The sequence below is a fragment of the Micropterus salmoides genome, unplaced genomic scaffold (genome assembly GCF_014851395.1).
Source record: "Micropterus salmoides isolate LMB-PRFRI ecotype aquatic unplaced genomic scaffold, ASM1485139v1 Ms_hic_scaffold_5, whole genome shotgun sequence".
Classification (NCBI taxonomy): domain Eukaryota; kingdom Metazoa; phylum Chordata; class Actinopteri; order Centrarchiformes; family Centrarchidae; genus Micropterus; species Micropterus salmoides.
The window spans coordinates 37,925,611-37,938,975 of record NW_024044237.1 but is presented as its reverse complement, the minus strand read 5'-3'; the positions used below and the strand labels follow the sequence as shown (position 1 = coordinate 37,938,975).

General features: G+C 52.2%; 1 protein-coding gene across 1 annotated transcript; it reads left to right on the top strand.

The window, feature by feature from the left end:
* The first annotated feature begins 538 nt into the window (after positions 1-538).
* Positions 539-12,689, top strand: med16 (mediator complex subunit 16). The gene is given in 17 exon segments (XM_038699969.1): positions 539-661; positions 1,540-1,718; positions 3,580-3,687; positions 3,802-3,971; positions 4,061-4,342; positions 4,437-4,586; positions 6,262-6,367; positions 6,450-6,605; positions 6,736-6,956; positions 7,676-7,882; positions 8,187-8,397; positions 9,023-9,156; positions 9,305-9,497; positions 9,701-9,798; positions 9,800-9,918; positions 11,578-11,661; positions 12,533-12,689. Coding segments are annotated over 16 exon segments (2,505 nt in total). The 5' UTR covers positions 539-661; positions 1,540-1,579; the 3' UTR covers positions 12,660-12,689.
* Positions 12,690-13,365: the final 676 nt, after the last annotated feature.

Below are 13,365 nucleotides of genomic sequence, written 5' to 3'. Positions count from 1 at the left end.
TAGAATATCTTCTCATGAAGAAACCAATATCGTGGATCACCCCCACTTAATTGGAGCCCTGTCCCCACCACTGTTCAGCACAAGGACGCTTTATAAATCAATTTAGTTAAAATTTAATCCTCCTGGGTTGTGATTCCTGACAGCACAAGACTGAATTATGGTTCACAGATGCACCAACATAGGTTTATATTTATTCTGATGCACCTGCAAGACCAGACTCAGGGGAACCGATCACACGCACACTGCAGAGGAGGCTGCCCACCGGCGCCATGTCAGTTACGGAGCCGATACAAAGACTGTACATGTTATTAAAGCACGTTACAGAGATATATTATTTTATTAATAATAAATAAAGCGTTACACACGAAGTCAAACACAGAGTCGCAGTTGATCACAGTTTCCTTAATTGTTTTACAGACAGGCACAAGTAGAGACAGCTCTGACCTGAGGGGTCCTGAAGCAACGTTGAACTGAAAGGTTTGTTTGTTGCAGCACTAACGGCTACGGCTAACATCCACGATGTACGTAATATTTTGTTCTACAGCAGAAACTGACCCTACTTATTTATTTTATATTTTTCATTTTAAACCTTAAAGTTCATCATTTATCAGGGAAATTGACGTATTTTATTTGTTTCTGCTTTACTGGAGCTTAAATCATAGTAAGTTAAGCTAATGTTAGCGGCTAACTGACAATTCTTCTATGTTCGTCTGTGTTTATTACTTCTTACCTACAAACAAACTACTTCTAACTATCATCCATTAACTGAGCGGCGTTCTGAACAGAGTCTTGTTTAATCGGCAGATATTTTATGCACAGAGCTGCTGGTTTACAGGAAAGTCTCGGTGTTTAGGTTGAATCTACAGCCGGACTCACACCAACTGTAGGAAAGAAATCTCCTTAAATTCAGAGTTTTTTAAAGGGAGTTCGCAGCGGAGGGTCGAACAGATGCTGAACAGGAGAGTAGCAATAGTGGAAGAAATATTCACGTCCTTCACTTCAGTACTACGTTTCAAGCAAGTAGTATATAAAAGTACGAAAGTATTATCAGCAAAATGTACTCATAGTGTCTATAAAGTATTTTAAAGCTTTATTATCACTCATGCATTCATGTGTAAGCAGCGTTTCATCACACTTTCAAAGTCAGTTCTGGCTTTAATGTAGATTTTCAGATTTATTTTAAAACATGTGAAAAAGTTTAAATAATTAAACTTCAATTTAAATCAGCTTGTTTAAAATAGAAGTGAATGAAATGAGACAGAATCCATCAGGTCAGTTTATAAAAACCTCAGAGGAAAAGAGTTTAATAATCTCTGCCGCAGCCGCAGAAACATTGTGACATGCAGTTTTAATGTTTATTCATGTGTCGTTAATATCAAACAGGAAGCAGAACTCCGTAACAACGTTGAATGATGAAACTGAGACGATGGTCATTAATTAAAATCCATCAGTGATGGAGCCTGAGAGAGAAAACACGTTGAATGTTGTTTTTACGATGCGAGTCTGTGGCCTCCTTCACCTGTGTCTGTGTGTTTCCAGGTGAGGCGTCCTCCTGGCCTCCTTCTTCTGTGGTGAAATCATGGAGCTGGCGTACGTGTGTGAGTGGGAGAAACGTCCAAAGAGTACTCACTGTCCCTCCATCCCTCTGGTCTGCTCCTGGTCCTGCAGGAACCTGGTGGCGTTCACCACAGACCTGAAGAATGAGGACGACGACAAAGGTAAGCACAGACACGCCCCCAACAAACACACCTGCAGCACAGACACGCCCCCAACAAACACACCTGCAGCACAGACACGCCCCCAACAAACACACCTGCAGCACAGACACGCCCCCAACAAACACACCTGCAGCACAGACACGCCCCCAACAAACACACCTGCAGCACAGACACGCCCCCAGACAAACATCTGCAGCACAGACACGCCCCCAGACAAACATCTGCAGCACAGACACGCCCCCAGACAAACACACCTGCAGCACAGACACGCCCCCAGACAAACATCTGCAGCACAGACCCCCCAGACAAACATCTGCAGCACAGACACGCCCCAGACAAACATCTGCAGCACAGACACGCCCCCAGACAAACATCTGCAGCACAGACACGCCCCCTGACAAACACCTGCAGCACAGACACGCCCCCAGACAAACACACCTGCAGCACCGACACGCTCCCTGACAAACATCTGCAGCACAGACATGCCCCCAGACAAACATCTGCAGCACAGACACGCCCCCTGACAAACACCTGCAGCACAGACACGCCCCCAGACAAACACACCTGCAGCACCGACACGCCCCCAGACAACATCTGCAGCACAGACACGCCCCCAGACAAACATCTGCAGCACAGACACGCCCCCAGACAAACACACCTGCAGCACAGACACGCCCCCCACAAACACCTGCAGCACAGACACGCCCCCTGACAAACACACCTGCAGCACAGACACGCCCCCTGACAAACATCTGCAGCACAGACACGCCCCCAGACAAACACACCTGCAGCACAGACACGCCCCCAACAAACACACCTGCAGCACAGACACGCCCCCTGACAAACACCTGCAGTACAGACACGCCCCCAACAAACACACCTGCAGCACAGACACGCTCCCTGACAGACACACACACCTGCAGCACAGACACGCCCCCTGACAGACACACACACCTGCAGCACAGACACGCTCCCTGACAGACACACACACCTGCAGCACAGACACGCTCCCTGACAGACACACACACCTGCAGCACAGACACGCCCCCTGACAGACACACACACCTGCAGCACAGACACGCTCCCTGACAAACACACACACCTGCAGCACAGACACGCTCCCTGACAAACACACACACCTGCAGCACAGACACGCTCCCTGACAAACACACACCTGCAGCACAGACACGCTCCCTGACAAACACACACACCTGCAGCACAGACACGCTCCCTGACAAACACACACACCTGCAGCACAGACACGCTCCCTGACAAACACACACACCTGCAGCACAGACACGCTCCCTGACAAACACACACACCTGCAGCACAGACACGCTCCCTGACAAACACACACCTGCAGCACAGACACGCCCCTGACAGACACACACACCTGCAGCACAGACACGCTCCCTGACAAACACACACACCTGCAGCACAGACACGCTCCCTGACAGACACACACACCTGCAGCACAGACACGCTCCCTGACAAACATCTGCAGCACAGACACGCCCCCAGACAAACACGCCCCCAGACAAACATCTGCAGCACAGACACGCTCCCTGACAGACAAACATCTGCAGCACAGACACGCCCCCAGACAAACACGCCCCCAGACAAACATCTGCAGCACAGACACGCTCCCTGACAGACACACACACCTGCAGCACAGACACGCTCCCTGACAGACACCTGCAGCACAGACACGCCCCCTGACAGACACACACACCTGCAGCACCCCCCCCCCCCCCCCCCCCCCCAATGCACCTGCAGCGTAGCAGGAAGTTATTGTGGTCTTGCTTTGAGAACTTAACGCCCAGCAACAGAACCTGCAATCCTTTGTGTGTGTGTGTTTTAGAGGTCAGTCACATGATCCACATCATCGACACCGAGCACCCCTGGGATGTTTATTCCATCAACTCTGGACACACTGAGGTCATTTCCTGTTTGGAGTGGGACCAATCAGGTGAGGTTAACACTCACAGCTGTTGATTGTGGACCCTATGTGGCCTCACCTGGTGTTCGGGCTGCCAGTCAGAGTTCAGGTGTGACATAGATCTGGTTCTGCTGGTGTGTCCAGGTTCGAGGCTGCTGTCTGCAGACGGTGACGGACAGATTAAATGCTGGTCGATGTCCGATCACCTGGTGAACAGCTGGGAGAGCGTCCTGTCCAGCTCTCTGGACGGAGATCCAATCGTAGCTCTGAGCTGGCTGCACAATGGTGTCAAGCTGGCGTTGCACGTCGAGATGGTAATGCTGAAACATGGTCACATGTCAGATATTCACCTGTAACCTGTCAGACAGTGAGACATAATGGTTCTTCTTTTCTCTTGGTTCAGTCGGGTTCGACAAACTTCGGTGAGAAGTTTTCCCGGGTGAAGTTCTCGCCGTCTCTGACTCTGTTTGGCGGGAAGCCGATGGAGGGCTGGATGGCGGTGACGGTGAGCGGTTTGGTCACTGTGTCGTTGTTGAAGCCGGGCGGCGCTCTGCTGACCGCCAGCGAGAGTCTGTGCCGGCTACGAGGAAGAGTGGCGTTAGCCGACATAGCCTTCACCGGGGGAGGGAACATCGTGGTGGCAGCGACCGACGGCAGCAGCTCGTCCCCCGTCCAGTTCTACAAGGTCAGGAACCCTGTTTAAACAGTTCACCATGACCTCTGACCTTTTACTGGTTCCACCATCAGGGTGGATAACCTCTCTGACGTTCTGTGTGCAGGTGGTGGTGAGCGTGGTGAGCGAGAAGTGTCGCATCGACACAGAACTGTTACCGTCCCTGTTCCTGCGCTGCACCACCGACCCTCTGAGGAGGGAGAAGTACCCCGCCGTCACCCACCTCAAGTTCCTAACCAGAGAGAACTCTGAACAGGTAACCAGGAGAACCAGGGAGAGAACCAGTAGAACCAGAGAGAACCCTGAACAGGTAGCCAGTAGAACCAGAGCGAACCCTGAACAGGTAACCAGGAGAACCAGAGAGAGAGAACCAGGAGAACCAGAGAGAACTCAGAACAGGTAACCAGGAGAACCAGGGAGAGAACCAGTAGAACCAGAGAGAACCCTGAACAGGTAGCCAGGAGAATCAGAGAGAACTCAGAACAGGTAACCAGGAGAACCAGTAGAACCAGAGAGAACCCTGAACAGGTAGCCAGGAGAACCAGAGAGAGAGAACCAGGAGAAGCAGAGAGAACTCAGAACAGGTAACCAGGAGAACCAGGGAGAGAACCAGTAGGACCAGAGAGAACTCTGAACAGGTAACCAGGAGAACCAGAGAGAGAGAACCAGGAGAACCAGAGAGAACTGAGAACAGGTAACCAGGAGAACCAGGGAGAGAACCAGTAGAACCAGAGAGAACTCTGAACAGGTAACCAGGAGAACCAGAGAGAGAGAACCAGGAGAACCAGAGAGAGAGAACCAGGAGAAGCAGAGAGAACTCAGAACAGGTAACCAGGAGAACCAGGGAGAGAACCAGTAGGACCAGAGAGAACTCTGAACAGGTAACCAGGAGAACCAGAGAGAGAGAACCAGGAGAAGCAGAGAGAACTGAGAACAGGTAACCAGGAGAACCAGGGAGAGAACCAGTAGAACCAGAGAGAACTCTGAACAGGTAACCAGGAGAACCAGAGAGAGAGAACCAGGAGAACCAGAGAGAGAGAACCAGGAGAAGCAGAGAGAACTCAGAACAGGTAACCAGGAGAACCAGAGAGAGAACCAGTAGGACCAGAGAGAACTCTGAACAGGTAACCAGGAGAACCAGAGAGAGAACCAGGAGAACCAGAGAGAACTCAGAACAGGTAACCAGGAGAACCTGAGAGAGAACCAGTAGAACCAGAGAGAGAGAACCAGGAGAAGCAGAGAGAACTCAGAACAGGTAACCAGGAGAACCAGGGAGAGAACCAGTAGGACCAGAGAGAACTCTGAACAGGTAACCAGGAGAACCAGAGAGAGAGAACCAGGAGAAGCAGAGAGAACTGAGAACAGGTAACCAGGAGAACCAGGGAGAGAACCAGTAGAACCAGAGAGAACTCTGAACAGGTAACCAGGAGAACCAGAGAGAGAGAACCAGGAGAACCAGAGAGAACTCAGAACAGGTAACCAGGAGAACCAGAGAGAGAACCAGTAGAACCAGAGAGAACTCAGAACAGGTAACCAGGAGAACCAGAGAGAGAACCAGTAGGACCAGAGAGAGAGAACCAGGAGAACCAGAGAGAGAACCAGAGAGAACTCAGAACATGTAACCAGAGAGAGAACCAGGAGAACCAGAGAGAACTCTGAACAGGTAACCAGTAGAACCAGAGAGAACTCTGAACAGGTAACCAGGAGAACCTGAGAGAGAACTCTGAATGCACCACGGTGGAAGATGGCCTGATGATTTTGCTGCAGACGGTGTACCATGTTTGGCGGGTTCTAATTTCAGTGCCTGAACCAAACAGTAGTGACGTTCGGTTCTGACAGATCTGAGAACATGAAGCACAGATAAGTCGGCCCCACCGAACCTCCAGCAGCTGTAGAACCAGAGAACCTGACAGAATGTGTGTGTGTTGCAGGTTCTGCTGTGTGCGTCCAATCAGAGCGGCAGCATCGTGGAGTGCTGGTCCCTGAGGAAGGAGGGACTTCCTGTCAACAACATCTTCCAGCACCGGTCACCAGTCGGTAAGAAACGCACACCGGTCTATCTGGTTCTAACAGCTTTGGCGTGACGGTGTTTGACCTCTGACCTCCTTGCCGTGTCCAGTCGGGGAGAAGCAGCCCACCATCCTGAAGTGGCGGATCCTGACCACCACCAACGATCTGGAGCGAGTGTCGGCCGTCGCGCTGCCCAAACTGCCCATCTCCATCTCCAACACCGACCTGAAGGTGGCGTCGGACACCAAGTTCTGCCCCGGACTCGGTGAGGACCAGAACAGTTATGACTCATTGTTACCCATCATGAACTCGTACCTCGGTCCCACCTCTGAAACCAGACCTGGGTCTTGGAGAACATTTAAACCCGCCTCACCTGCAGACTCCCTGTGTTTCAGGTCTGGCTCTGGCGTTCCACGACGGCAGCATTCAGATCCTCCACCGTCTCTCCCTCCACACCATGGGGGTTTTCTACGGCTCCTCGTCCTCTTCAGGTCAGAGGCCCGGAGACGAGTCCGCCATCAAACGCCAAAGAACCGGAGGCCCCGCCCTTCACTTCAAGGCCCTCCAGTTCTCCTGGACCTCTCTGGCACTGGCTGGAGTCGACAACCACGGCAAGGTGAGGGCACACGCGCCCGGAGAGCTGGAGGTCAGAGCGCTTCAGCCTCTGCAGGATCTCTTTGCCCTTCAGACCTGGAACCTTTCTGTCTTCACCTGTCTCTGAAGGTGGAGGTGATGCATTCAGGAGTCCTCTGTTATACTGAGCTGTGAGCTTCACCTGAAATATTATCATCATTTATTCATTTATTCATTTAGCCGACGCTTTTATCCAAACGACTTACAGCTGCTAATTATATCAGAGGTCGCACGCCTCCGCAGCAACGAGGGGTTAAGTGTCTCGCTCAGGGACACATTGGTGGACGGGTAACAGTGGGGGATTGAACCTGGTCTCTCACACCAAAGGCAGGCGTCTTATCTATCACCACTAATATGGCTGCATACCAACATGCTGGCGTCCATGTTTGTTCGCCCGGTAGTTGGCGTTCCCTCAGGATTTGTGGGGTCGCCTACCTGTAGAGCCCCCGAGTCTCGGGTGGATTTACTCAGCCGTCAGGTCTCCTTCCTGACTGTCAAACACTAAAACGTCTTTACGCTGGTTCGTCTGCAGCTTCGTCCAAACTTGAGTCAGGAAGAGCTCGGCGAGTTCAGCCCAGCAGCGCTCGTTTCACTCAGACTGAGTCGTGTTTGAACTTGTGAAGGAAGAAAAAGACTTTCCCCTGTGGCCTCTGGTGTTTCTCTGTCAGCTGGTTAATGTTGTTGTTGTTGTCTCGTCCTCAGCTCCACATGCTGCGAGTGTCGCCCTCTATGGGTCAGGTGCTGGAGATGAACACGACCCTGCGCCACCTGCTGTTCCTGCTGGAGTACTGCATGGTGACGGGCTACGACTGGTGGGACGTCCTGCTGCACGTGCAGCCCACCATGGTCCACAACCTGGTGGAGAAGCTGCACGAGGAGTACATGAGGCAGAACCAGGCGCTGCAGCAGGTCAGCAAGGCATGATGGGAGAACGGCGGTAGATCAGACCGTAGAGCCGACTACATTAACGTGTACTGTAATCACCGTACCTGCTGACGCTTAGCGGCCTCGGGTTCAGGTTAAACTACAGGCGGTTGTTTATAATTCAGATGGACAGACAGCTGCTGAACCTGGAAACATCTCTGCCGCCTTCAGCTGCGACATCTTTTACCGCATTAACTGTTTGCACTGTTTACCTTCCTGATGTTCTCAGGAACTTCCCATGATGCCTCAGTGTAGCTGCTGTCTTTAAGCACAGTGATGTCTGTCTCAGGTCCTGGCGACGCGTATCGTGGCGGTGAAGGCGTCTCTCTGTAAACTCTCCACGGCGACGGCGGCTCGAGCCTGCGACTTCCACGCCAAACTGCTGCTGATCGCCATCAGCTCCACCTTAAAGTCTCTGCTGAGGCCCCACGTCCTCAACACACCAGACAAGAGTCCAGGAGACCGGCTGGCCGAGATCTGTGCCAAGAACACTGACACGGGTAAGAGACCCGAGGGACCTGGGGGACAGGTGAGGGACCCGAGGGACAGGTGAGGGACCTGGGGGACATGAGGGAAAGTTGAGGGACAGGTGAGGGACCTGAGGGACAGGTGAGGGACCTGGGGGACATGAGGGAAAGTTGAGGGACAGGTGAGGGACCCGAGGGACCTGGGGGACAGGTAAGAGACCCGAGGGACCTGGGGGACAGGTGAGGGACCCGAGGGACCTGGGGGACAGGTGAGGGACAGGTGAGGGACCCGAGGGACCTGGGGGACAGGTGAGGGACAGGTGAGGGACCTTGGGGACAGGTGAGGGACCCGAGGGACCTGAGGGAAAGGTGAGGGACCTGAGGGACATGAGGGAAAGTTGAGGGACAGGTGAGGGACCTGAGGGACATGAGGGAAAGTTGAGGGGAAGTTGAGGGACATGAGGGAAAGTTGAGGGGAAGTTGAGGGACCCGAGGGAAAGGTGAGGGACCCGGGGGACAGGTGAGGGACCCGGGGGACCTGAGGGAAAGTTGGGGGACCTGAGGGACAGGTGAGGGACCTGAGGGACAGGTGAGGGACCTGAGGGACAGGTGAGGGGACAGAAGGCATTAAATATTGATCTCTGATTGATGTCCTCAGATATTGACAAAGTGATGATCAATCTGAAGACGGAGGAGTTTGTGTTGGACGGCCCCCCCCTTCAGTCCCTGCAGCAGCTCATCCAGTGGGTGGGAGACTTTGTCCTCTACCTGCTGGCCAACCTGCCCAACCAGGTGAGCTAACGAGAGTCCCGGGTACGGAGAAGCTAAAGAGCAGCGTTCCTGCGCGGGGAACGTGAATCCTGAGGTGGAGGATCCTCCACAGAGGTCTCCATCTGGAGTGTAAGACCAGTAACAGCATGAGGGTTCTCCCGTCCCGCAGGGCTCCATGGTCCGGCCGGGGTTCGGCTTCATGAGGGACGGGGCGTCTCTGGGGATGCTGAGGGAGATGTTGGTGATGATCAGGATCTGGGGTCTGCTGAAGCCCGGCTGTCTGCCCACCTTCACCGCCACGTCCGACAACCAGGACAGCATGCAGCTGCTGTTCAGACTGCTCACCAAGCTGTGGCTCTGCTGTAAGGAGGTTTCACTGTTCCTGGTCCTGAGCAGGTCTCGGACTGCTCAGGACCTCCTGCTCTGTAGATCTTAGGATCTGTAAGTGAAGTGGGCTCCTGTCGATCCTCAGTGCGGTCAGCAGGAAGGCCCCTCGTGTACTCGTCACTGTGTTGTTTAGTTCGTGCCTCAGCCTTCACTGATTAACTGACAGTCTGTGTCTCAGCCCGGGACGACGGCCCCCCCCAGGACCCGGACGAGAGCCTGATAGACGAGTGCTGCCTGCTGCCCAGTCAGCTGCTGGTTCCCAGTATGGACTGGCTCCCCGGTTAACGACGGCGTCATCGTCAAGCTGCAGGGCAAACACCCGCTCAGGCTGCAGTTTGGAAAAGCCTCGTCTCTGCCCGGCGGGGGCTCCGCCGCCCCGCTGGAGGTCTTCACCAGGTAACACCTGAACCTGGACTCGCTGAGAGGATCCCAGAAACGACTTTAGTGCTGAAAATGAAGCGGTGAATGATTCAGATCCACCTGAGCAAAGCAAACCAGCGACAGGAATATTCTGACCGGAGGATTTCTCTCCTGCTCAAAGAGCCGCGGCGTGAAGGAGGCGGCGTGAAGCAGCCGCCTCCTTCACGCCGCACATCTCGCTTTGTTTAAGAGCGGCAGGTGTTGATCCCAACGTTAGCTAGCTAGCTTAACATTTCATTCTTATTCTTTGGTGTTTTATGGCGGTTGGCATTTCCGCCGCCTACTGGATTAAACCGTGTCCAACCAAAGTGATTCCACAGAAGAATTCTCGTGACCCCCATGGGACCAGGTCCCGACCCCCGGGTTAAGAGCCGCTGCTGTAATCTCTTATCTTGGCACTTGAGTGTCACGTAACACCAGTTCCTCTAATTTGCGCTCCGGTAACTTGTATTTGTTATCAGTAGCTTCGGTCCGTTCAGCGCTCGGGACGCTGCCCCGTCCACCTGGAACACACCGCAGACTGATCTACAGTTGGCCAATCTGATCTCTTGTGCTGAATTTAAACACCAAAGACTTGGAAGTAGATGCTATAAATTGTTGTCACTGCTTTTAAACTAACTAAATCCTTTAAACCTCCTGGATGTACAAATTGGTCTGTTGTCCGGCTGCACGACTTGGTACTCTGAGTCTACCTGCTTGATTATCAAGGAAAATGAACAAAATCAATTTTGAAATGTGTTTTTGAACAAAGTTAAATGATAAACAATATCAATAACAATAACTAGTCAGACAGAACTAAGGGAGCGGGTACTGGCCCACTGGCGTCCTGCATCTAAATCTACATGAGTAGAATATTACATATATATAACATTAAATTAACAGTAATGGCCTATATTCATTTAAATAATAGTATATCCTGCTGTTTTACCACTAGTTGAACATTAAATTTATTTATTTAATCCTCTGGCTCTGCATCGATCTCTAGTTTATTAATGCTAAGGACTAACAAGTCAATAAATCTGATTGTTCAACATTTAATGATTTGCTGCAGCACGTCAAACCTTTTTAATGTCCCGCCCCTTCCAGGCTGTGATTGGTCGGTTGATGAAAAGTGAGACTTACAGGCACGTCGGCTTTATGAAACGTTGAACAACAAAAGGCTCCGATGCAGCGTTACAACGTGGCAGCGAGCCAAAGCCAAACTTTCCTTCTGCTCTCCCAGTTTTCTGCCGTCTGCTTCAGCTGCTGCCGTCGTCTCTCTGGCGGGGGGGTTACGGTAGGTCGTTGTCTTAAAGGTTACTCGCACGCTGCTCATGAATCATTTTTCTGATTGCACATAGGCCCGAATGTTCGTAGAGCCACAGGCGAGAGCCCGGCGTGGGCGGAGACAGCGCAGCGTCACACTCACCTTTTCTGTTTTAGTAAATGTCACTGTGCGGTTATATGATCGCACATGACGACATCGCGATTAGATTAGATTAACCGTGCAGCCCTGTCAGGTAGTCTGATGTCTGTTTATGTATCGTGTGCTTGGAGTTTCATTTGTAACTGTGCTGCTTTAATAAAGGTTGAATAAATAAAATGATAGAAGCAAACGTACAGACGAGTGTTGAGCAGTCTGATCTGTGTCTGCAGGAGTCCCGGCTCTCAGAAGATGGATAACCTGCGTTGTGTTCATATGGGAGTTTGTCCCACTGAGGAGAGCAAGGCCTGCACCAGGTGAGTCCACAGGAAGTGATGTCATCAGCAGATGATCTTCAGCTTCTCCTCTGTTCCGTTTTCTCTCCAACATGTGTTTTTCTGATAATACATTTTAATTATCATTATTTGTTCTGCGCCTTTAAGGATTGAAACAATATCCTCCAGACATCACGAATTAGAGGAGCTTCGATTTGTTTCCACCGCCTGGCGTCCTGAACGTCTGGACGTGGCCAGCGCGTGTCTTTGTTTTCAGTATTTTAAACGGCTGTTAGCAGGATGCGTAGCGACGAGGTCACGTGGCTGTGAGGCTAATAACTGTGATGTTAACCGTTCTTACACCGAGCTCGCCTGGAAAGGTATCAACACTCCGTGACGTCGTGGCCGCTCTGCAGCGCGGTCAGCGTGGCGTGTTACTGTTCGTGTCCAGCTAAGCTGAAAACGCGCTTTGGAGGCGCGTTAGTGACGGTTACCCTGTGTGGTTTTTGTCCCGCCCCTCCTCCACTGTGATTGGACAGCTGGGTAGAAAAGCGACAGTGACGAGCGCTGCGTTTCACACAGAGTTGAACATTTTTCAGCTCTCGGCGATCAGAGAAGTCGAAGCTCAGCGCCTCGCCACGCTGCCGCCGCCCTGTTTGAAGACGCTGGCGTTTGGTGACACAGGCCGGTACGTTAGAGCCAGGTGTCTGACAGGAACGTGACTGACCTGAACAGGACGCGTGTTCCTGTCTGAATCGGCGCTCTCCATCTGTGGCGCTCCGTCACCGTTTCTCTTTCCTGACACACAAAAACTCAGTTCTGTAAAGTAAATTCTGCTCCTGCTTCCTGTTACTGTGAATCTGTGTCATAAACCAGCTAAAAACCTTTAATATCTTTGTGTGTGTGCGTTCAGGTGCGGCTGCGTGACGATGCTTCGTTCTCCCAACAAGACGAATGCCATGAAGCAGTGGGAGCAGCGCTGGATCAAGAACTGTCTGTGTGGAGGTCTGTGGAGGAGGATCCCTCCAACTCTCTCCTGAACACACTGACACCTGAACACATCACGCACACCGACACCTGAACACATCACCGACACCTGAACACATCACGCACACCAACACCTGAACACATCACGCACACCAACACCTGAACACATCACGCACACAGACACCTGAACACACCTGAACACACCGACACCTGAACACATCACGCACACCGACACCTGAACACACCGACACCTGAACACACCGACACCTGAACACATCACGCACACCGACACCTGAACACATCACGCACACCGACACACCGACACCTGAACACATCACGCACACCGACACCTGAACACATCACGCACACAGACACCTGAACACATCACGCACACAGACACCTGAACACATCACGCACACAGACACCTGAACACACCGACACCTGAACACACCGACACCTGAACACACCGACACCTGAACACATCACGCACACAGACACCTGAACACACCGACACCTGAACACATCACGCACACCGACACCTGAACACACCGACACCTGAACACATCACGCACACCGACACCTGAACACATCACGCACACCGACACCTGAACACATCACGCACACCGTCACCTGAACACATCACGCACACCAACACCTGAACACATCACGCACACCGACACCTGAACACATCACGCACACGAACACACCGACACCTGAACACATCACGCACACCGACACCTGAACACATCACGCACACCG